The 25226-nt window shown below is 50.3% G+C and overlaps 1 protein-coding gene across 7 annotated transcripts in view; it reads left to right on the top strand.

The window, feature by feature from the left end:
• MYOCD (myocardin) overlaps positions 1–25226 on the top strand; it is a 219749-nt gene that overhangs the window by 112493 nt on the left and 82030 nt on the right. For 6 of the 7 annotated variants that reach the window (XM_042022067.1, XM_042022073.1, XM_042022071.1 and 3 more), the window contains exon 2: positions 6261–6490. In XM_042022067.1, coding sequence (XP_041878001.1) covers positions 6343–6490 — 148 coding nt within the window. In that variant the 5' untranslated portion in view covers positions 6261–6342. Of the gene's footprint in view, positions 1–6260; positions 6491–25226 lie in introns of those variants that run through there. The other variant, XM_042022074.1, reaches the window with a different exon arrangement.

Here is a 25226-nt window from a genome sequence, read left to right as displayed (position 1 = left end):
TGTGGATGACTCTGTTTTTCCCCCTTTCCCTCTGGAGCGTTTGCTGTGTGTCTGGAGCACGGTGCAGTGCCCCAGCATTATCATGGCCATCCATCCCTTACTCCACCATCCATCACTCACACCGTGCATGGCCCTGCTCCCCCTGCACGGTGCCAGGGGCTGGGGCTGCCTCTGTGCCAGCACAGAGCCCGTGCATGGGAGCAGAGCTGCCATAAGAGAAGGCACCAACATTTGAGGGCAATGGGTGTAAAAGGAGGTCCCGTCTCCACTCTGTCTCTCCACAGAGCCCATCTCCTCTGCCTCCAGTGCTGGCTCAGTGAGACCTCTGAGTATGGTGCTGATCAGTCATTTGCACAGATATTTTCCAAAATTCCCAGCTCTCTTGGACAACATCACGTACAGGAGCTCAGATTTTTACTCCCAGTGACACCGATGCACCCCTTCTGTTGCAGTGTGTGATGTGGGGAGGGCTTTGCTGGCTGTAAGGTGGTCAGGGCTGTGGCAAATACTCTTTGGAGCAAAGAAATAATATTTTTCCAAGTTTCTGTGAATGAAAAGGCTTCAAACAAAACTGGGGCTGAACAGAGTTGAACACCCTAGAATAATCCCTGGAAGTGGAACTGTGTCTCAGCTAATGCTACACTCTACTATTTTCCACCACTTGAATCTTCTTACTATGAAAAAATGGAGGAGAAATCCCTTCTCTTCAAAACAGCTCAATGGCAGGGGGCTGAGGCCAGGGCTGAGCTTCTCCCCTGAGAACAGCCCTTACCCCTCATCATCCAGCCCAGGCTGGAGGCCAGGAGCTGTCCTGGATGAAGACAGCTGCCACTTCCTATCACTGGGCTCTTCATTGCTGTCTAAGGCCACATGGCCTCTGGGCAGCTTGGAGAAGAGATCAGGACTGAGAATTTGGAGCCTGGGAAGGAGATTCTATCCTAAAACGCCTGGGGGTGCAAACAGCTGGCAAAGCTCTCTGAGCGTGGGGATCACACTGTGACCAAACACGGCGCGGGTTTGCCTCAAGTGCAGATTTTATGGCTCACACAGCTCTGCTCACCGGGTCTTGGCACCGACCCCATGGAGGGGTTGCACAAGAAGCTGCATGGGATAACTTGTCGCTGAAGGGGGGATCCAGGATTGGGGCAGGTTTCCTTGCTTTGTTTCCTCTTTGCTGGGAAAGCCCCCATCCAGGAGCTCCCCCTGGCCTGCAGCTCCTCTCTTGGAGCTGAAGTGGTGAGCAGGTCACTTCTCCAGGGCATGGGAGGAATGTGCCGATCTGTGGGAAACGGCCTGCGGGCTCCATTGCCCTCAGTGCCGTCATGGGATGGGGCTTTCTGCATCCCTGAGGAGGCAGTTCAGTGAGGGGAATCATCCAACAGGGACATGGCCTGCAAGGCAAACCATGAGATAATAGCAGTGGTGCGTGCCCTGGCAACCCAGGGAGGTCTCAGAGGAGAAAAGGCCTCTTGTTCTGGGGGTAGGGGCAAGTGGTCAGAGTTGCCTTCTGCCTTGCCAAACCTGACACAGCTCTAAGGAGGACCAGCCAGGATTCCTGCAGAACTTGTACACAGCAGGACTTGATCAGCATTTGCAACAAGCCAGCACAAATGTTCACGGGATATTTGCCCCCAGGAATCCAGAGCTACTCTTACTGCCTGAGCACTGTAAACACCAGCTACAACACACCGAGCCCATGTTTAGGGAGATGGTTTTATCAGCAACATTCCTGCAGGCAGAAGCCCAGGAATACAAACACACCACAACAAACACGTGAAGAATTTGATAAGGCTGAACTGCATCTCTCTCCTGGTTTTTCTCTTTGTGTATTTAAAGTTTTATGGTGGGTCACGATTGCTTAAGAGACGCTGCACATGCATTAGAGCTCAATGTATTTACCTCCACTTCAACCTCCAGAAGAGCAAACAGCAGAACAGGGGCAGATTTGGGGGATCCAGCATATGAGGAAGTGTAAGCCCTGCTCATTCCCACCTCGGTGCACGCAGGAGTGGCCCAGGGCAAAGCTGAGAAGGCAGAAGGTGAGGTGAGCTGCATGGCCCGTGCTGGGCAGGGAGGAACTGTGCAGACCATCAAAGCTGTGTCACAGTAACCCAAGCAGGAGCCAGCCTCATGAAAGTGTCATTCCTGAGGATATTTCTAGATGTTAGAAGCCAAGTGCACCTCGAGGTGTTGTGTCCAATCCTACACAGGCTACAGGCAGGAGCCAGGGCCCTCAATCCTGCAGAGATGCCTCAGGTCCAGCTGCTGTAGGCTCTGCATCTGAGCAGGGATATCTCAGGGGGTGCTGGAGGCCTCTGCTCAGCCCCCAGGCTCAGCCCTGGAGCTCTGCTTCACGTCACACAAAGATGCTCCATCTCCTATTTTCCTTTCCCTTTCAGGTTGCTAAGGTGCATTTGTGGTGGCACTGGGCAGAGGAAGCAGTGTCTGTCCCTGTGTTAGATCCCAGAGTCTGCTCAAGAGATGTTTGTTTAGCTCCAGTGGGTGGCACATCCTAGCTCTGGTATTTCTGGTACACACCTTGGCAGGAAGCTCACTCCTGGAAACTTGGAAAAAAACATCATCCAGGAACTTGCTTGACATGTGGAAACCTGAGGTGTGAAGGGGATTGCTGAGACCTGGACAATGAATTTTTCCGTTTAGGAGTTTTCCAGCCAAAAAAATTAGTTTTTTGGAAGATGAGCTGCTGAAGCCAGAATTGTTTCTCAGGGAGATAAAGTTTTTCTCCACTTCTAAAAATAATTTTTAATTTCAATGGTTCAGTTCATTTTTTTCCTAATAAAAAGTTTAAAAATGTTAAAAAATAAAAATATTTTAGAATTATCCAATTATCTTCGCTAGCAGGACAGGCTCCAAACAGTCTGTGGTGTCTGTGAGCACTGCACTGGGGGACAGGGGAGAAGGGTAGGGGGAGATGGGGGGGCATGGTAGGGGGTGAGGGGCAGCCTGTCCGGCTGTGCTGCTCCATTACCTCCCCAGGAGGGAGCAGCGGGAGGTAGGCAGCATCCAAGGGTGCCACTCCCTTGTGTCCTGTCCCTGTCACAGGGAGCAGAGATCAGAGCTGCCCCTCAGGAGGAGCTGCAGCCCCCCAGGGAGGTCTCCCCTCAGTCTGCTCTGCTCCAGCTGAACAACCCAAGTGCCCTCAGGCACTCCTCGTGTGGCCCCTCAAGGCCCTTCCCCATCTTTGTGTGCCTCATTCAGATGCTCTCTCTCTCTTAAAGGTTTGGGTCCGTCTTTGATCGTGGCATCCAAAACTGCCCCAGCACTCAAGGTGAGGCCACGCCAGTGCAGAGCAGAGTGGGACAATCCCTTCCCTCCCCTGGCTGGCCACGCTGGGCCTGATGCCCCCCAGGACAGGGATGTCCCTCCTGGCTGCCAGGGCACTGCTGGCTCAGATCCAACTGGCCGTGGAGCAGCACCCCCAGGTTCCCTCCCACAGCTGCTCTCCAGCCTCTCCTTCCCCAGTCTGTCCATACATCCAGCACTGCCCCATCCCAGTTCAACTTGGCATTTGTCTTAGTTAAACTTCACAGGTTTGGTAGAATCAGCCAAGTCCCACCTGGGCCGTGGTGAGCAAGCGAGTCTGAGCCTCATCCATGCTGCCCTGCTTCCCGGGCAGAGAGCAAGGGGGCTGCTCCTTCCAAACCAGGCATCTCCTCCAGAGCATCTCCAGTGTCTTGCAAGGAAGTACCCACGATGTAGGTACCATGCTAGTCCAGCTTGATGAATTTAAAATTTACAGGCAGGGAGAGATGGAACATGACCTGTACTGTGCACAGCCTTGCAATCGATGTGTTGGCAGCAGCGGTTGATGGGAGATGTGCTCTGAGGCTCAAAAGTGTGTCTAAGCTTTGTAAATACAATCAGCTCAGCCTAAACGAACTGATTTGTTCAGGAACAATGTGGAATGTTTCGAGGCCAAATTTCACTCCAGGAAAAAAAACCCACCACTGAGCCAGTGGTGCTTGAGTGTGCTGTGAAGCCTGTGTCTGCGGGGTCGCAGCGTGACCTCCTGGCTCAGACATGAGGACCCCGGCACACTCACTGCGAATTAAAATGTTGCATATGCTCTGAGTGTAAAAAGAGATGGTACACAGAGCCTGCAAGAAGCCTTCCTGAAAGACTTTGGCCTCGGCTGGTGGTCTTGCAGCTTCGGCACTGGATGTCTGGCTCACGCTCTCTATTTTTGAAAAACATTCATAATCATAATCCATATAAAACTGTCATATTGGTTCAACATGTACGTCACCAAAGCCCTGACTAATTTATCAAAGATTTAGTGTTCGGTTGAACAAAGTCTCATTTTTGTAAGCAGATGCATTTTGCTGGATTGTTCTGTCATCACCCTCTGTTCCCACTGGAAAGATGTATCATATCAGCAACTTCAAGAAGTTAAAAAAAATGCACATTTTACAACAGCAATGTAAACACTTATTGAATGTTCCATGCTAGTCATGAATTAAATAAAGGGTTTAGGGGCTCATGCTGCTTGTGTCAAAGTGTGTCTGCAGCCCTACAGCCAGCGCTGGGTGGATCATCACAGTGGGGATGGGGCATTGCACAGCAGTCACACCACTGGAAAGGGGACCTCGAGCTGCTCAGGGGCGATAAAATGCTAAAGCAGACGTGGCAGATGAAATTGTTCAGAGAGGCAGCACAGCGCAGGCCTGGCCTGTCTGGGTGCCTGCAGGGCTGTTTTCACGGGCAGTGGCAGCACGTCAGGCTTTGGCAGGAATAGCTGGGCACAGGAGATGAGGAAAGGGCCACAGGGGCGAGTGAGGAGGGTGATGGGGAGCACACAGCAGAAGGGCAGGGCTGGTGGCAGCGGCTGGGCCTGCATTGTGTTCTGAGCCCAGGGTGCAAACACAGCCTGCCCCAGGCGATGCACCTCCCTGGGCATAGCAAAGGGTTAAAGGGACACAGGCACCTCTGGCACCTCCTTCCCAGCCAGTGCAGCCACCCCATGGGCACCCTGTGTGAAGTGTGCCAGCAGTGAAACTCGGTGTAAGGCAGGACAGAGGGACACGGGGGCTGAGCTGCAGCCCGTGGGACAGGAAAGGCTGGAGCAGGTGGGGCTGCCAGTGAGGTGGATGAGGAAGCAGATGGCAGAATCCCTGCCGGTGCAGGGTAGGGAGAGGGGTGTGAGGGTCCTGGCTCACACAGTGTGGAGGAGATGGTATCATGTGCAATGCACTGCTCCTACTTCCTTATACAGTAAATTGGTAACTTTTTTGTATTAAATCAGATTTTATCACTGAATCAATCTTACACTTTTCTATTCTTGTTCTCTACAAATGACCTTTTTTAGCTCTCCTCAGCTCTTTCCTGATGGGACTCATTAGGAGCTGGTGCTGATTCTTATAGGCATTCACTTTCATTCAGCATCTGGAGATTTTTCAGACAATGCTCTGTTGAAACGGTCCCTGCAGCTTTCCTCTGATGTGCTCAGTATCACAGCCCCTCCTGGGCCATGGGCCTGCATCCCACAAACATGGTTGGTGTAAGCTGAATCCTTTCCATCCACATTTCTGGTGAGATGGGGGTGTCATCAGGCATCTCCCTGCCCAAAGAGCTAGAGGTTTTGTGATGTATTTTGACCACAAATCCCACATAAACCTCGGAGTAGAACAGTGTGGTAAACAAACAAGTCCTCTGTCCGTCAAAAGCTCTCAGCATTTTGTGCCTAATGTGGTTGAATTCTTCATAAAGCCTTTAGCTCTGCTGGGTGCTAATCACAACTTTGATGTCAGAGAATAGGTTTTGCACATGTATTTTACTTTGCAGGGTGTTTGTACACTTCCTGGTGTAAAAGCTGACTGATGTTTGCTCTCTTCATTTGCTGCCTGTATCACACAATTAGCAGCCTCCTCTGGGTTGTGTGGAATTATTCCTGTCACAGTGTTCTCAGCAAACCAGAGTCATATAAAGGAAGGCTGTCCTCATTCGTGGATCTCTTAACAGTTCAAGAGCTCTCTCGTGTGGGTTCCCTGGGGCTGTGTGTTTTGAAGACAGACTTTCTGCAAATATTCTGTGCCTATGGGTAGAAATTGCTCCAGTAAAGTAGCCAAGTGTGCAGCAGACAGGGAGAATCAAGCAGGCAATAGGGGATCCTACGGTCTTCCCATGCAAATTGTCAGTAATTAGTTGTCTGTGGACTGATTGCTTAGCAAATGCCAGTCTTCATTCACTGTTTCTCAGACTGATTTGGGAGTTTGTCCTTACCTGTTCCTCTTCTCTTCCAGAGGTCACGTTGGTGTCTGCTCCTCTCCCTGACCCTTCAAAGTGGAGCAGCCAGAATCTGGACCGGTCCCTCCAGGCACGGTGATGAATGGTGTGATCAAACAGGATCGCTCGGACCACAAAAGTGCACCAGCTGGGAATGAAGAGGAAAAGGCACCCAAGGAAAAGTCTGCCAGCGAAGTGAGAGATGGCACCAAGCTCCAGCCCCCGCCCTTCGCGGAGCGGAAGAACGGTGAGTTCCTCGCCCGCTGCTGGCAAGAGATGGGGGTGGAGATGGGATCGATGCTGGTTTAGCATCTCTTGCACGTGCTGCGTTTTTGGTTCATTGCTATTTTTACATGCGGTGCTTTGGAGGGTGTTTGCCATTGAACATCTTGCCATCCAATGGCAAGATTTTAAGATTTAATGGAAGTGAGGCCTGATCTCAGTATTTCTGGGACAGACTTAAATGCTGTTGTCACCTTTGAGGCATGTTGCTTGTGATCCAAGTGTTTGGTGTGATTTTGGCTGAAATGTGGGATTTCAAGGTCTTAGGAAGGGACCGGTGTTCTGATTACACCAATGGAACTTCTGGGGAATTAGGGTGATGTGAAGTAGATCAGTGGAGAAGAAATAGGAAAGGTATTTGGTTTGTCAAGGGCCCAACTGACTGCTCTGCTCTCACCGAGTACTGGGTGCTCCAGAAAACCTGGTCTTCACCAAAATTGCTTCAGATCCTTGTAACAGAGAGCAGAATTTGGCCTAGACCTCTGCAAGGTCATTTGTGGGGTCATGGGTCCAGCAGCTACTCTTGCTGGCAGATACTGCTCCGAGTTTCAGTGGAGATCTGTTGGTAGGAAGCTGATTGACAGAAAAGCCCCACAACTGAGCCTGTGCAAAGCATGCTTAGGCTGAGGAGTTGTTTGCCATTTCTTTCAGGCAACTGTATAATATATGAAATGAAGAAAATTCCTTTTGTGCACTCTAAGGCTTTCAACATTAAGTCCTCAAAACATCATGCAATGTGAAAGTGCAGCCCAAAGACACTATTTTTGCTTTGTGTCTTTGATTGTTTGCATTATTGTACGGGACCCAATTTTTCTCAATCACTATAAATCAGAAATAATCCAAATGATGTCATCATGGCCGTGTACTGGTGTCAGGCTGGAGTAACACAGCAGAGAGTCAGGCCCAGGGCCTGCCCATAGTCAGGATTCTTCTTTCCTACAGTCCCAGATACCCAAGTGTACCTAACATAATGCAGTAGCAACAGGGACTTGTAAAGGGACAAACTGCTCAGTGATGTAAAACAAAATCATATTTTCTCTGTAGCTTTCACATCCTTATTTTTTGTATCCATTTTCCACCCTTTTTTTTGTTATGGGAAGGAAAAGGAAGAAACATCTCCAGGTGCCCACAGGCTCTCAGCACAACCTGCAGAAGTGCAGGTACCCACTGCCCTAAGCCCTGCAGCAGTGCCAGCACCGGCCTGGCAGCTGGCCCCGTGTCAGGGCTTCATGTCCCCAGAGTTGGTGGCCCACCAGGACATGGGTCCACCCCTGCACCCCTCCACACTGGGCTGTTTGCCCTCTTTAAGTGAGAAGAGCCCCCCACAGTCTGGGCATCCCTCCAGCCCTTTGCTCTGCTCTGTTTCCCTCTCTTTAGCACATTTAGACAGCACAGGGGCTCAGCTCTTCCTGCCGTCCCCGCTTGGGAACAGCCGGCTCCCTTCATCTCACATCATCTCGGGAGCTGGCAGGGCTGCCAAGTGTCACACACGTCATGTGGCACCTGGGCCTGCCTTTGATGTCACGTTCCGTGGTGTGACAGCTCCCGCAGGGCCAGTGGAGCAGCCTGACGAGCTGGGGATGAAGCGGGAAGGGGACATCCCGCAGCCCCCCAGGCTGCCCTCCACAGAGCCCTAAAGCAGATGTGTCCCTGCCGAGGACAGAGCCTTCCAGTCCCCCTCAGTGCCATTTGTTGGGGTGTCACAGCAAGGACCTTCTACCCCATCCCTCGGTGGGGGGTCAGTGGTTGGGATTGACTTGGGGGAAAAACAAGGCATCAGTGTCTCCTCACAGCCCACCCTCCTGAAGGGCACCCCCAGGGGTGTATTCAGCATTCCCACCTTCATCCCACACATGCAGGGGACAGCAGGGAACCCCCCATCCAAGATGATGCCACTGAAGGAAAGGAGACAATGCCTGGGAATGGGTTGGGTGAAATGGAAGAAGCTTCCGTCTGTTGTCTTTAGGAATCTTTATTTATTTAGGAATTTAGGAATGTAAGGAGAAGCAAGTGCAAGGTGTGTCACTCCCCAACTCCTCCTCCTGCCCTGTTGCATCCCTTCTCCCGAGGGTGCAAGTGTGCACACCTCAGCCAGGCAGGATCTCCCTTTGTTCCCTGCTCTTTCCACCCATGGGCTGGTGATCTGGGCTGGTTCAGTGGGCACTAGACAGACACTGGTCTGTCAAGGGCACAGATCCTCAGTGAGGACCAGCTCTTGCCCAAGCCTGAACTTTCAAACCACCGTCTTTATTTGACTTAACTTTGATTTAATAAAAACAGTCTAGCTAGAATATTTTTAAATAAGAAAATAGTCTTTTTAACTCTAGTATTACTCAAAAATGGCTGAGGGGATTTCATTTAAATTTGTAAAAATAAATCACCTTTGAGCAAGCAGAAAGCCCATTTGGCAGGGCCTACGAAATCCCGGAGCTGCATGCATAAGTCCTGGAAAATGGGGACTGTTGCCTCTACAACAAGCAGGAATCCTGACCTCTGTCTGCCCAGCTGTAGCCCCAGCCCTGTCCTGCCCTGGGATGGAACTCTGTCAGGCTGCCCTTTTTACCATGACTGTGCCCAATCCCACAGTGTTTATATGTCCAGTGACATCATCTCCTCCTAAGTTCTGCTCTACACTGGCCTGAGCCAGGCAGAGCTGTGAACTGCTGTCTCAGGAGAGCTTCAGAAGAGGCAAACACGGCTCTGGGTCCTCCTAAAGTCACTAGTGATGCCGGGTTTGGAGGTGAGCTCTAGACCCCCCAGGCTCCCCGTTGTGCACAGCCTTGGCTGGGCACTGGCTCCATGGATCCTGCCTTGCCAGCACCTGGCACTTTGGCCTCAGCATGGTGACTCCATCTCTGAACCAATGCTCTGCTCATCCCATTCCATCTCTCCATGCAGGGTCTCTGTTGAGGCACAAGGTCAGTGCGTGGCACCCCTCAGAGCGAGGACACACCTGCCCACACCCCTGCTCCTCCCTGGGCTGGTTTGCTTGCACACAAAAGCAGACACAAGAGCAATAAGATAACTCTTGATGCACTGGGCACAGGAACCCCCCTGCAGGGTCCCAGCTGGGGTCCCCAGCTGCCACTTCCCTGGGGTTCTGGAGCCTTCCATCTGGAAACCACGAGGGACAGTGTCTGCACTGCACAACGTGAACCAGAGTCTTGTTGTGCAGGTAGCAAAGGTCTCACACCGTGATCCAGAGGTGTTTAGTACACGCCTCCCTCACAAGGTCCGTCACCCACAGGCTCCGTGCTCTCTGAGTTTGGGGGTCTCAGGTACATAAGCTGCATTTCCCTCCCAGACCCACCTGAAACCCTCTCAGATGTTGACACCAGGGCCAATGCTTACACTCTGAAGCAGCATCAATGCTCCCAGGATCAGTTTCTTCAGCTGGTAGCAGCTTTCATCCCATCCCAGCTCACCCCAACAAATCCCACTCCATCCCATCTCGCCCCATCCCATGCCACTGCGCTGCACACCTGTACTTTACCTGTGCCAGCTGTGCCCTGGGAACAGCAGCAGAACCTTTCACTTGTCTTGCATCAAGGCTGTCTTTACCTTGGCTGTCCCGTATGACTGGTGGTGATTTCTCTGCACAGTGGGAAGGCAGTGAGGGTGCAGGCGCTGTGTGCCACTTTGGCCGCGTGTCCCTCCTTGTGCCAGGTGGATTTCAGAAATAATTTTGTGATAACATTTGCAATCACAAGGAGAGGGGCCAGAGGACATGCAGGGGCTCTGTAAAGCAGCTCCTCCAGAAGTGTCTCAGTGGGTGTGCTCCAAGTGAAGAGTGAGGCATCCTTTGGTACAGCCCGGAGACAGAAAAGTGTCTTGTTCCCTGTCCTGGGACTCTGCCACTGACATGAATTTCACTCATGGAATTATTCAAGTGTGAGACATCCTGTCTGACCTGATGAGGCTTCTCTCCTTCAGAAACTGCTCAGTATGAGCTCAGCCCACTCTGGGGGACCCCATTTCTCTACAGTGATTGTCAGAAATTAAATGCCCAGCTCTGACCCAGGCAGCCTTTAAAGAAGAGATTGATTTTACCCATTTGCCTCCACCCATGTGTCTCCAAGTCTGGAGGTCAGCTCTGGCTGCAGGTGGAGGCTCTGGTCACCAAGCACTGACTGGCTACTGCAGGTAGGAGAGATGAAGGGCTCCCCTGTGCCTACACCACTCCAGTAGCGGGTTTGCAAACTGCTCATAATGTTTCCACATAGGTTTCCCATTGCTGATTTTGGAGAATAATGTAGTTAAACTCCTCTGTTTATTTGTGTAGTGAAACAGACCTTCTGACCACCAGCCCCTTTAGCCCACTGCAACAAAGGGGAGGATTTTCCAGTGCCCATCTGGTTTGTGTTTAATGTAATGTGCAGAAAGGTTGCACATTTTCAGGGCCTGTGTTCATAAGTAGTAGATTGTACAACAGTTTATTACACAAATGGAGCTTTATATTGCTGGGCTTTGTTGAGCTGCCAGTTGGGATGAAAAAAAAGTAACATGCTTCATAGACCCTATCAAGGAAAATTAGAAAGCATTAAATTCTGCTCAGACTATCCATCACTGGTGAGCTGGTAATCAGATCCAGAGAGGCTGGTGGGAGGTCAAGATTTTCTTGTTCTTGGTGTTTCTGAATCAATAACTACTATGAAAGACATGTAAGTGAAACTAAAAGAAGGGACGGGCATGTCTGACCTAGAAGTCAACACAAGATCACAGTGCAGAGGCCAGAAGAGACCAGATACCTCCAGATTTTGAGGAGAAAACCCCACAGCCTCAACTCAGTTCTTGTGGTGAGCATGTGTTTTAGTTTAATTCTATATTGGAATGGTTATTAAATTACTATCTAGTCCGAAGCAAAATCTAGCCCTTGTTCCACATAGCCAGGTAAGAGGTGTATCTACAGGAAGATTTTTCAAATTACCTTTGGATCCAAATCAAATAAATATTGCAAACCCTGTATTGAACCCAGGTGACACCTAATCCACAGTGAAATATCAGCCTGCAGCCTCGGACTGTGCAGCCCAGCTTTAATGCCACTTAAATCAGAATGTAAGAACTAAAGGAATTCCAGGAATCCAATGATATAAACTGTATTTTTAGAGCTGTGAGTGACTTGTGAGAGTGAAACAGTGCAGTGACTAAAGATAGCCCAAGCAAGGTTTTCCATGATTTATCACAGGAACGCTCACAGTAAGTTAAAGTCACCGAATGTTGTGATAGCAGCACCTACATGTTGGCGTGTTTTCAAGACAAGTCATTCATAACATACTTGTCACAGAGGAAAATTTCCATAACAGAGCTCTGAGTTGCGTCTCACTTGCACAAGCACCACACACATCACTTTCCTATTAAGACACTGAGAGGTCCATTTGTTTCCTAGGATCTATTTTTTCTTTAAGCCAGCTGGAGGCAAGAACCCCACTTGCCTGCATGTTTCAAACCTCTCCCAAGCTTTCAGTCTGGCTGAGTGGTGGCAGAGGACAAAGACCCTCCCTTGGGCCCAGTTGTGGCCCCGCTCCATTCCCTGTTGGCCATCTGGAGTTTAGTTATCATTTAATAGGAATTTGTTGTCTGACCCATCATTCCTCCTTGGGGGTCTGTGCTCCTTTGTGCACCAAGAGGTTGGGTAGGACCTTTCTTTGCTGAGCAAAATGTCTACAGGGGTTATTTTAAGGATGAAGTCATGGCAAACATTTCCCGACACCTCATGATCAGCCTTGCTCTTGGCTCCTGGTCCTTGCTAGCTGCAGTTTGCAGGACAAAGGAGCTGGCTTGTCAAGAGGGGGCTACACTGCAGAACTGCTTTCTCCCAGTTTCTAACACACCAGGATGCATTCAGATGGAAATGGCAGAGAACCTGCAGACAACTCCTCTCATGGACAGATTGGCCTTTGCCTTCTGCAGCCATCCCATGGGTAGCCTGACAGACACCTTGAATCTCATTTTCATAGAATTGCAGAATGGTTTGGGTTGGAAGAGACCTTAAAGCTCATCCAGTGCCACCCCTGCCATGGGCAGGGACACCTCCCACTGTCCCAGGTTGCTCCCAGCCCCAATGTCCAGCCTGGTCTTGGACACTGCCAGGGATCCAGGGGCAACCACAGCTGCTCTGGGCACCCTGTGCCAGGGCCTGCCCACCCTCACAGGGAAGGATTTTCTCATATGCCAAATCCCAAGTTCAGCTTCCAGCACAGAAGCCCACTGGCCATGTGGGGCCCTGACCACACTCCCCAGGCAGGGTTACGTTCTCTACTGGAGGGGGATATCACCTGAAGGGTGAGGATGGTGGCTGGGAGACTGGAGTTGGGTCCTTTCTCCCCATCCCTTGACTAGTTCTGCTCTCAGTCCTGTGGTGTCCCTGCCCAGCTGCCAGGTCTCTACTCAAAACCAAGGCTGTGCCCAACCGTGTGTAATCACCTCCTGTGGAGGGACATGTGCAAGTCACTCCCATTTCTTTTTCAGCTATGTTTTGAGTTGTTTTTAAAACCAATTTCCATCTCATTATGAATCTAAGCTGCTGTTTAGTGTCCTCTTTCAGAGATCAAATAGAGACAGGGATAACTGTTGGTCATGACCCTTCTTGTAGTTCCGTCTCCGTGTGCTTTCAAGGAGGTCCTGCAACACTTCCTACTGCCTACTGCAGCCTGGGCCCTGCAAAATGAGCAGCACAGAGGTACCATTGTCTGCACTGAGCTTGATCTTGGGCTGGGGCTGAGCCCCCACTGCTCCAGACCATTGCTCAGCACCCAGCAGGACTGAACCCCCAGGCTCACCTCGCTGCCCATCCAGCCTTAGCACTCCACACCCAGGCTCTGCCTTTTGTCCTTCCCTTGTAACCATGCCTGTGGTTAAATAAACAGAGTGTGCCTGTGATTATAAGCTTTCCTCTCCCTGCTGCACTGGGGAAAGAGCGCTCATAGCCCCATGCACAGTCTGAGTTTTTGTTTTATCTTATATTTGTGGTTATTTCTGTGTTGCTTTCATGATTTGCACGTTCTTGAGGCCCTTGCTCAGAGCACCTGTGGTCAGGTTGTGCTCAGTCCTTTCTTTTGTAGCTGGTTTTGAGAGGTAGCTAGTGAAGGGTAAAGTTCAATCCAGGACACAGTTCTTAATTCATGATTGAGCCTGATGAACGGCACGTGGATGATATCTGGACACATGAAACTTGGGGCTGAAACTGGGATCTGTGGTATGAAACCTGATAGCCCTGAAATGATAAGAAGAAAACATCCTCTTGCAAGAATAACACCATGTTCTCTCCATGAGCGTTTAACCTGCAGGACTTGGGAGCACGTCAGGCTCGTTGGCACCAAAAAATCAGGAGGATTCTGGAAAACAGTTCTTTCTAGAGGCTAATGGGAATATCCACCACATGACAATGAGGAAGCATGCATGTATCCAAGCAGAGATTCTAACAGGGAAAGACACCTATTGCAGTAACTCCCTAGGTAAGATAGCCTAATTGAAAAATGGACTAAGAAATGAGGCTTAAATAGTTCTTCAGGGTAATTTGTCTCTTAGACCAGCTTATCTGGGAGCTTTTTGCAATCTCCAGCATTTCAAGTCTTTCACTCCTTCAAAAAATGCTTTCTTATATAAAAGAAAATTACACTTTTATGCAGAAGCACCTAGGAAAGTTTCCCTGGCCCTCAGTTCATGCTCAGCTGACTCAGTGCTCACAGGTGGTGAGCAGCAAGCCCAGAGGGGCACAGAAAGCTGTCTCAGAAGACACAAAGTACTGTAGGTTTCATTGCAGTCGAACACCAAGGCAGCCTTGCTCCACATCAGCAGGCATCACCCAATGCCTCACTGCTGACACTGAGAGCCTTGAAACCTCTGCTTTGGTAGCGTTAGGAAGCGGGGAAGAGGTGATGATTTGACACAGCACTTAGCTGGGTATCTCCAAGCTGTAAAGATTGGGAGCACTGAAGAGATGATCATAAATGGAGCCTTCTGTTCTTGAACAGAATGAATCCATGAACAGACTGGAACGCAAGATGTTTCCAGTTAATGCACCATCTGGGTTCGATCTGCCCATTCACAAAGAGGAAACATATTTTCACTCTGAGTGGCTTTTTCAATCAGGAGACAACAAGGAAGTCAAGTACGTAAGATGTACGCGCGCGTCTGTGTGAGCAAACGTTCGTGAGTGGGGACGCGCACGTGTGACCCCCACGGGCATGGCCCCGAGCTGCCCGTGCTCTGCACGACGGGCAGAGCAACAGCACGGAAACCACGTGGCACCACAAGAACCCTCAAGACATTCTCCAAGCTCTTTTTTTAACTAACTTCATGGAAATTGTCATCAGCAGAGCCAGCCCGGCGTGAAGTGCCTGGGTCACTCATGGAGGTGTTGTAGGACCTGCTTGGAAGCACATGGAGATGGAACAACGAGAAGGATCATGACAAATGGTTATCCCTGTCTCTATCCTCTATCCTTCTGAAAGAGAATCTTAAACAGCAGCTTAGACTCATAATGAGAGAGAAATTCACTTTAGGAGCATCTCAAAACATACCTGAAATAGAAATGGGAATGAAGACATTCTCCAAACTCTTTTTTTAACTAACTGTGTGGAAATTGTCATCAATAGAGCCAGCCTGGGGTAAAGTGCCTGGGGACCGCCTCTGCTGTGGGAAGGGAGAGTGGACTCGGACCAGGGGCTCCCCATGTGGACCAGGGTTGGGTTCTGGGTGTGGGGCTTCCTCAGGCAGCTGGGAGAGTACTGCCACAGTGTTCCAGGCTCTCGAGGAGCCAAGTCCACCCTCCATGGTGAACTAGCAGTGAGGGGAACTGAGGCTGCCTCCACCTTGCTGCAGAGGGGGTGGACCAGTGGTTCATATGCCCTTCCACCGCAGTGTTTGACTCATTGGCAAAGCCCAGAGGAGAAGTTTCAGCAGTGAGGGCAGGATCCTGACTGCTCTGGGGCTGGGAGGACACAGTGCAGGACCCCACAATCCATGCCACTGCTTGGTCCACACTTGTGTGCTGACAGCGCAGCCAGAGCCACTGACCTCATGGAGGGACAGGGAGCACTAGAGATGCGAGCCCAGGACTAACCAGCAGCCAGGAAGTTCTCTGTGGGAGACCTGCTGGTTATGTGGGGCTGGCTGGGGCTGGTTCCTCCCTTCCTTTGACATTCCTGTCCCAGCAGCTCCGTCTGCCCTCTGTTATGTGCCCAGTTGCTCTGTTGGTGGGACAAGCAAAATCTCCCCGGGGAGAGACAGGCTGTGATCGCAGCCCTTGTGCTCTGTTCCCATGTTTGTTGTAGAACCTGTTCTCTCAGGGCTGGTTCTGGGCAGGCTAATTGGGGTGGCACTTCCAGGAATCCATTTCCAGACCCGCTGCTGCATTGCCTTCTGGTAACATCTGGCACAACGTGTTTGCAGAGATGTTTAGTGCTCTGGCTGCTTCCCAGTAGCTTGCTGGGGTGATGTGTGGAGGAGAGCTCCACAGATGAGAAAAGCTGCCTCATACTGGGGTTGTGCAAACCAGCTCATATATTTTAAAATGAGAAGAGAGGAAATTCACAGCTGTGCCTTTGTTATGTGTGCATTTAGGGCCAAATTGGGCCTGTTTCTGGCGTGGCCACAGAGAGCTCTGCAGGGCGAGGGCTGTTCCTTCAGAGGCTGCTGAGCAGCAGCAAAATCTCTCCAGAGATACTGCTGCAACCCTGGGTCTGCACACCCCTTCTTTCCCCTGTACTTCATCTCCCAGAAGACACAGAAAACCTCTGCTGCCTCATCCTCATTTCCCCATCCCTGCTGCCCAGGGACAGGCAGTGCTGGAGGCTGAGAAGCAGGGACACAAGAGATCCATGTGGTTACAGCTTCACTGGGCTGTTCCTGACCCCTGGGGCTGGGCTAGAGCCTCTACTGTCCTTCCTATTTCGCTGATGCTTGTGCCCTACAAACCCTTCTGCCCTATGCCCATCATAGCCCAGGCTGTGAGCTCCAGGGAGGGGCTCAGCTCTGTGTGCCCCTCACCCATCATGCCAGCTGGAGAGCTCCTGGGCTTTCCAGGTGGGCACACACTTGGGAGGATGGACATGGAAAGCGGGAGGATAACAAAACTCACTGAGACCAAAACTGCTTCCCCGAAGGAGCGTCCTAAGCACCAGCAGACAGGGCAGGACACAGGAGCCTGGCTGAGCCTTGCACAGGGTGGGGATTCCTGTCTGGTGTTAAAAATAGCCAAACTACCCCATCATAGCCATGGCTGCAATTCCACACGGAGCAGGCAGCCCCAGCACCTCTGAACACAAAGCCAGGCTCTCCCATCTTCTCTCTGCTCACTGTCTCCATCTCTCTGGTGCTGCAGGGCTGGATGTAGAGCTTCCAAGCACTTGTTAAACCCTCTACAGAGCTGCAGGGCCTGGAGCTGCCATTGTAGATGCCTTCAGGGGTACAGCACACACTGCTGTGAGCAGTGAACGCTAAACACTGATCACCTCGGGGCACTGAACTTCGGTTTGTTCCTTTTATGGGTGCTTATCCCAAAACCACAGCCCCACAAGCGCCGCTCTGGCCAGGATGCAGGACAATAGACATTGTCCTTGGTGGTACACAGCTTGGGCAAGGATAGCTGAGCTGGTCAGGATGCAAGAGACTGTGCAGAAACGTGACACAAACCCTGAGCAGCACTGCTGAGACCAAAGCACACCTCCCAGCCACCCAGGGGAGAGAAAGAGGAGAAGAAAAAGAAAGGCTGTGACACAAAGGCACTGTTCATTATGAGGTGGCATCAGGAGGGCTGTGCACACTGAGCAGAGAGCCTCTGTGTTTGTGAGGGGAGGAAGAGCAGGGAGACCTGGAGGAGCACAGAACTGGAACAGGCTCTGGGCTGTTCCCAGCTAGAGGAGCTCTGCCCCAGCAGCAGGAGCACTGGGCTGCCAGAGCTCCTGTCGCCTGCAGCTACGAGCAGCCATGGTTTGCTGCACAGTGACAGGCATGGAGACCAAGGTGGGGCTGGATTTGTCACAGTGTTGGTGTCCAAATGGGTTACAGGAGAGACTGATGTGAAGCCAGCAGAAGTACTGCACGTTCTGTACTCGTGACTGCGTTTGCAAACCACCAGGGCAGAGCTCAGGAGGAACATGGTGCCTAGCAAAGATGGAGCAGAAGAGGAATCGTAATGTTAATGTAAACATGACAGGTCCCTTCCTGATGGATGCATGTAGTCCATAAACATCATTGTCACACCAGAGATCTTGCCAGGGATTCCTGAAGATGCTTTCAAGCATGCTGCAGTCTCATCCTTGGGGTTCTTGGGGTTTTAGAATTATGACCATCTGCTTGCAATTGAGGCCATTTGGAAGCAGAAGAGAGAGCTGCCAAGAGACTCTTTTTGAACAAAGAGTGCCTTCAGTCTTGCCAAGAAGTTCCCTCCGGCAGGTGTTAGAATCACAGAATCACAGAAAGGTTTGGGTTGGAAGAAACCTTAAACTCATCTCATTCCAATCCCCTGTCATGGTCCCGGACACCTTCCACTGTCCCAGGCTGCTCCAAGCTCTGTCCAACCTGGCCTTGGGCACTGCCAGGGATCCAGGGGCAGCCACAGCTGCTCTGGGCACCCTGTGCCAGGGCCTGCCCACCCTCCCAGGGAGGAATTCCTTCCCAATATCCCATCTAACCCTGCCCTCTGACAGTGTGAGCCCATTCCCCTTTGTCCTATCACTGCAGGCCCTCATCCAAAGTCCCTCTCCAGCTCTCTTGGAGCCCCTTTAGGTACTGGAAGGGGCTCTGAGGTCTCCCCAGAGCCTTCTCCAGACTGAACATCCCCAGATCTACCAGCCTGGGTCCAGAGCAGAGGGTCTCCAGCCCTCAGAGCATCTCCATGGCGTCCTCTGGACTTGTCTGGCTCAGGAGGGTTCTGCATGATCCCAAGCTGATGGGGCAATAAAGCTCAGTTAGAATGTCTGTGATGGGTGTGACACCAGGCTGGCACGAGGGGATGTGAATGTGATGATGACTGGACATTTTTCACATTCAAGCTCAGCCCTGCAAACACCTCCTGTCTGCTGTCCTGGCACAGTCACTGCTCAAAATAAGAACTTCCGAGAGTGAGCATTAAGCTGGCTTACAGAATTTGCAGCTGCAGCCCAGCTAATTGAAGCCTCGGCAGCTTATTTTAATTCTTGTTTTGCATGAAGCTGGGCATGACGGTCTGTGGGCATGGTTTGAGAGAGCCAGGCAGGTCAGCTCAGCTTCCTACAGCCCCTGCTGTGTGTTGTACAGGGATAAAGGTTGGACATCACCCTAAAAGTGCTCTGCCACCCTCGTGAGATCTGCACTCTGAGGAAGGGAGGGAAACACAGACTCTATCTGGCAGATAAGGAGATCAGAAGGGAGAAGCGATGCTGGAAAGGTGGGAAATTTTGCCAGCCCTTGGGTGCTTCTATGGAAGCCGCAGAGGGGGTGGCACAGAATCTGTCCGTGGTGTGGATTGTCCAAGCGTGGGCTGCATCCCACTGATTGTGCAGCCTCGGCACTCAGAGGGGATGATCAGCAGTGGTGCTGTACACCCAAAGACCCCCTGAGGGAGGCTGTCTTTCTCAGCACTGCACCAGGGCTTGGAGCTGGGTTTAAATGTCAACCTGCCTTAAAAGCCCCAGGCATTCCCTGACATGTGTGGTGTGAACCTGCTCACTCAGTAGAGATTTGCTCCACTGAAAACGAGCCTGAAAGTTGATAAGAGCCCCTGGTGAGGCCTGAAATAGCCCTTTGCAATGTGGGACTGGCTGGAGTAGGTATCAGATGAAGAGCAACAGTCACAGCACAGCAGAAAGGAGGCTGAGATCATGCCTGAACTTGGGTCCAGCCACAGGTGCACTGGCTGCTCGGAGGTGTTGCTGTGCTCGTGCTGTGCGTCACCCACAACACCCACAGAGCTCTGGTGCTCCCTCTTGCCGAGATGGAACACCAAGGGAAAATACAGAAAGGGTGAGGAGACACTGGAGGGACAACTGCGCTGGAAAAGGAGCAGAGGTGCTGTCTGGACAGTGCCTAAGGAAGCAGGATTCCCACCTCACGCAGCTGCAGACAAGGGCCAGAGGGTTTTGTTCGGTTACCTGTGTGAAGTGCAGTGTTCCTGGTATGAACATGGTTCGTTCCTCTGCCCTCAGAGAGGGAGGAGGGGCTATATTTTATTTTCAACCTCCGCTGGTACCGTGCGTGGGAAACACTGCTGGCACTGGGATTTCGTTCTGTTGGGGTTTTGCTCTGTGCTGCAGATAAGGCTCCTCTTTCCTTGGTCACTTTGTTGGAATGGAAAACATGCCTGGGCCTTCAAGCACACTTTGAAGTCAATCAAAACTGTCTTAAAGTATATTTCTCTGCTATAGAACATAAAAATATTATCCTTCTGGCATGCCTCCATGAGAATACTAAAAATAGCTTACTGAGTTACTCTGTGAAAATCGCTAATATAACAAGACTTTTGTGTCTTATTTCATTAATGAAGGAACTCTAATGCTGGGCTTGAGTGTGATACTGCTGTAAATCAATAAAGAATATTTCTGGAAAAACACAATCCTATTATTCTGAGATATTTTTGTAGGGTGAAGTTAGAAAGAAACATTTGTTGCCATGACTTTTGTCCAACTCAATAAGCTATTTGCATCTGAAAACTTTAATGCTAGTTAGATAAAAGCGTGCTTTCTGCATGGGATGGCATATGCTTTCCTGGTTTGTTTTACTGCTGTTTGCCCAGAACGGGGGAGAATCTGTTTGGCAAAGACTTGGAGCTCAATCTTGCGCTGACCCCTCACAGCAGAAGCCCAAGGCTTGCTTACGGAGGAGTCAGAGCAGGACAGGGCTCCTGGCTTTTCCTGAACAGCATTCGGAAAGCAGCAAGCCTGAGATGTGGCCTGACTGGGAGGGAAGGGATTCTGTCCCATTTCCAGCTGCAATTGTTTGTTAACAACCCCCTGGGGCTGTGGCCATCCCGGATGAATGCGCAGCCCAAGAACCCAGGGATGGTCCTGGCTGGGTCAGGGCTGAGTTTACTCCAGCTCATCCCCTGATCTCCAGCACCGGGAGCCAAAAGAATGTGGAAAAACAGGGTAACCATACAGTAGCAATTCTCCCACCCAGCTACTGGTCTTTCCTTCACCAAGGGAAAGGCTTTAGATTTAATGGCCTCAGTGGGTATTTCTTACATGGATTTGTCTAATTGCCTTTTGATCTCGTGCTGAAGAGGTGATTTGCTGCTTCCTCAGCAGCCTCCCGAGGGGTGTAAATCACAGCTCTGCTTCAAGGACTGGAGGAACAGGCAGCATTCCTCCCACAGCACCGCTGCTGCCTTTGGCAAACAGAGACTCCTCTAATTTTCTGTTGTTTACAGGGGCTCCGGTGACGGTCAGTGATTTGAGGCTGGAAATGGGGTTTTTGTAGTTCCTGAGTTCCTGAGGTGCCTCTTGGTTGCCTCTGCCAGGGTTTCACGGTCACTTGCCTTTAGGCATCGACACAGGGTGAGGAATGGCTCATGAGGCAGGAGCACAGAGGAGCTGAAGGAAAAGGCTCCTCTTAGTCGAGAAACAGCATTCAGCTGCTAAAAGTGAGAGCATGTCTCTGGGAGCAAATGGCACGAACCACCACAGTGTGTCATGAGCCTGGAACTAAGCACTGCACACCCCTCTAAATCCACACAACCATGTGGCATGCTGAGTACATCTGGAGGGAGCCTCTGCTGCCCAAAGCCAAGATCACCTTTCCCTCCCTCATTTCTGACAGAAGTTCGTCCATGCTGTTCTTAAAAACTTTCTTTGGTTGGAGAAGATTCCAACTCTTGCCCAAAGCATTTTCACTCCAGCTCCTTCCTGAAGTGCATATCCGTAACTCCTAATCCTACTCGATATGGATAGGGAGAATAAAACACTCTGTTTCTTTCCATGGTAGACTTCCTTACATTTAAAACCTGATCAGGGCTCCCTTTAGTCAATTTTTCATTAGACCGTCCCTCAGTCTTTGTGCCTTCCCTTGAGTGTCTTATTTTCTAGACTTCTGGTATCTCTTTCTGTGCTCTGGGCTCTCTTCTGTTGCCCTTCACCCTCCTCAGCATGGCCCAGAGCAGACAGCAATGCTCGAGCAGAGCAGAGCAGAGCAGAGCAGAGCCCGTGCTGCACCAAGCAGGCAGGTGAAGGGATGTGCTTTGCAGCCTGCACTGCACAGCCCCTGCTCCCCCTTCTCACACTCTCTCACCATCACCGATGGTCCTGAGCTGGCTCATGATCCTGCTCTGTTGCCACGGAGCAGCTGCAGAACGTTCTGCTCTGTGCATGGCGTGTGTGCAACGGGCCCTCCCTGACTAATTCTCACTGGGTTTGTTTCTGTAACTGTCCTCACATCATCACTTTTTTTTAGAACTATTATCTAGCTCTAGCCCTGCTCTGCTGCATGCATGTGCCCTCTTCCAACTTCACCTCCTAATCAATAAAATTATTTTCTACTCCACTTCGTAGAGGAAACAAAGTAGACAAAGGGACACAGTGACCCACTGACAGCTTCTCTCTGAGTGTGCTTTTCTAAGTGTTTTGCACCACCTTGGGCAATACACACCACGCTTTCCCAAAAATCTTTAGACAATGTCTTGTCAGACGGTGTCAACAGCCTCGTTAAACACAAGATAGATGACATGTACAGCTTATTCCCTATCCACAAGTGTCACAGAAGGATTAAATTTGACACATGCATAATGGCTGGGTTTTATTTCTTTTCCCTGATTTGTTTCAGTATTTGTTTGTTGGCTCAATTAGTTGTCCCAGTACTTTTCTGGAAATGGAAGTTAAACTAGATGCTCCATAATTTCCCTTTTTTAAAACCAGATATTCTGTTTACCATTTTTGAAAGCCATAAGGAGTGTTACATCTCTATGCCTGCCCTGTGCCTTTAAAAATCTGTTTAAGCTGCCAGCACCTCCTAGAACTTTACAACAGATGTATATCTGTTAGTTATTGCATAGAAGGCAGAATTATGTTCATTTGTACCTTGGCTGATTATTCCAAGACTTACTCCTTCCTGGCTGGTTAGCCTGGTGGGCACATGCCAGCTGCTCAGGGGTATGTTCTGCACAAAGGGTGACATCCTGGAATGAAACACACTGATGGGGGACAGAGGACAGCTCTGGGGGTTGCTGTGGCCACCATTAAACCATGTCCCCAGGTATCACATCCACACATCTTTTAAATCCCTCCAGGGATGGCAACTCCACCACTGCCCTGGGCAGCCTGTTCCAATGTTCCAGTGAAGAAATATTGCCCAATATCCAATTTAAACCTCCCCTGATGCCACTTGGGACAATTCCTCTCATCCTGTCCCTTGTTTGCTGGGAGCAGAGCCTGACTCCCACCTGGTTGCACCCTCCTGTCAGGGAGCTGTAGAGAGTGAGAAGGTCCCCCCTGAGGAAGGAAGGATATAGATTTCACATACCCACACTCCACAGGGTCCCACTGCTCCCTCACAGGAAAAAGCAAGTGAGGAGCTCCAGGGAAGGGAGCAGGTTGGGTGTCAGGGGAAGAGAATGAGCAGGTACCTAAAACACCTCTAAGAAGAGCATGAGTATCACTAATGACTCAAGGAGATATGAGAATCAGGAATGACATTTCTTCATCTGACCCAGGAACATGGTCCTGGTTTCTTTTTCTTCCCAGCTTTTCCTCTCTCTTTCTCTCTCTCATGCTGAGTTCCATCTTGGGGAGCATCAAAAGCAATGTTCCAGACCCTGTCTTGACTATACTACAGTTTTTGGGAAAGATCAAGGCAGTGTAAAATAGAGGCTAGCACTGCTCCTTGCTGGCTGCCAAGCCCCCTGACAACGCCAGACCCAGCCTGGGCTCCTTTCAGGCTGTGAGCAGAAACACCACCGGCACCGAGCGCCCTTCCACCGCCTCCGCTTCCCTTCCCTCAGCCTCAGGCAGCTGCCCTCTGCCAGCACCCATCCTGCTGGAGAGAAAACAGGCAAAAGCCTGGAGATAGCACGCTCAGTACCAGCTGGAAAGCTCACACCTGCACAGACTGCACTCCCAGCACAAGGCGTAATCCCACACGGATCGCATCCTCACGCCAGGGCCGATACAATAACAGAGATTTTGTGGATGTAGGTCAGTTTGTTAACCATATATAGCATAACCCACCACAGCTGACTGAGAGCATTTTTATTACTTCGGGTTTGTTTCTGTAAAAATAGAAGAAATCTGTAGTTTAATCTTTAATTCTCTCAGAAAAAAAAAAAAAAAAAAAACAACAACAAACCATGAGCTTGCTTCTTTGTGCCTCTCCAGCCCTTCACAGTTAACCATTTGCAATGTGTGCAAAATAAATTAATGTCACCTTGCTCAGAGGAAATCTTGGTTTTGGGTCTGAATTTCTTTCTTTGTTTTGTTTTGTTTTAGAAAGCTTCCCTCTCCCATCAGCTCAGGAATGCTGTCTTGGCAATAGTCTCTCCTGCATCTCCTTATCACAGATGCTGTTTAGACACTTCCCCCATTTTGGTCCCCAAACTACCTGTGAAGAGCTCACTTCTGCAAGACTTTTCCCTTTCCCTTTGTCCACAAAAAAAACCACCCAAGCTGCAGGTCAGGTAAAACTTTATCCAGCTTCACCTTTCCTGGATGTCATAGTGACCCGGGAAGTCTGGTCTGCTTTGCTTTTCATAAGAGAACTCCTTTTCTGTACCTTTCACCTTCTCCAGATTCTTTGACTTTCACTTGCTCTGAGCTGCTGTGACTGTGCTGGTTTATTTCCTGAATAAAATTCTCTGTTTCTGCTCTGCAAGAAAAGCAGCAGCATTAAATGATCACCAGATCATTTATTTTGTAAGTGTATTTGCATTTGTCATGACTTGTAGGGGAGCTTCTTCCCTGCAGGTCCTTCAGCAGGAGAGGGAAGGGATCAGGGGTCATTCATCCTCAGCTGTTGGCTTAGCACTGGTTGGAAGAACAGGGCTGAAAGTCTGATTATTTTTCATGTTTCCTCTTCCTCACTGGGGAGCATGAGGACAGAAAGAGACCATGGGGGTGGAAGAAGAGAGGTGGGACACAGATGCTGGAGCAGACATGGGGAATTCCTGAGGAGCAGGGAGTAAACCTAAGAGCAGTCACAGGGTGATAGAAATAAAGGTTTTATCCTCTGGTGCCAGAGGGGACTGTGCAGAGCTTGGTGCCACTCAGAGAGGCACTGAAGTGATGCCTTTTCCTGGTCTTAAAATCAAGAGGCATACACGGTTAGAAGGGGAAAAGGGATTTTACCTTAGTATTTATTCTTAAGGATCCTTAGGTGTACACGTCCAGGTCATATGCATGGAGATGTACCCCACCAAGTCTTTCCCTGTCTCTGTGTCTCTCTTCTTCCGCGTGTTCCCGTGTGTGTCGTGTGTCCCCCCCCAGCATTGGGTATAACATTATAGGCTTTATTAATTAGCATATCTATCAAAGATTCCCCAATGAGAGGTTCAAGTGAGCCCCCCCTCCCCAAGGAACCTTCCCCTGGATGGTTCTATCTTGGTTTACAGAATATGTTCTGGAGAGAACCTTGGGGTCTGGGGCACACTGATCCCTGGCTATGAAGCCTCTAAAATGTTGAGTCTCTTAGCTTAACAAACAAGTCTAAGAATGTAGGCAAAAAGCACTAGGAATACAGAAGCTGTAAAAAGGTATAACAGGGGTATAACAGGGGTATAAAAGAAAAGGCAAAAATCTTCA

This window comes from Corvus kubaryi, unplaced genomic scaffold (assembly GCF_017639235.1).
Source record: "Corvus kubaryi isolate FWS band 111438036 unplaced genomic scaffold, C.kubaryi_AGA036_p1.0 37187, whole genome shotgun sequence".
NCBI lineage: Eukaryota > Metazoa > Chordata > Aves > Passeriformes > Corvidae > Corvus > Corvus kubaryi.
The sequence above is the reverse complement of the archived record's forward strand: the minus strand, read 5'-3'. Positions and strand labels throughout refer to the sequence as shown.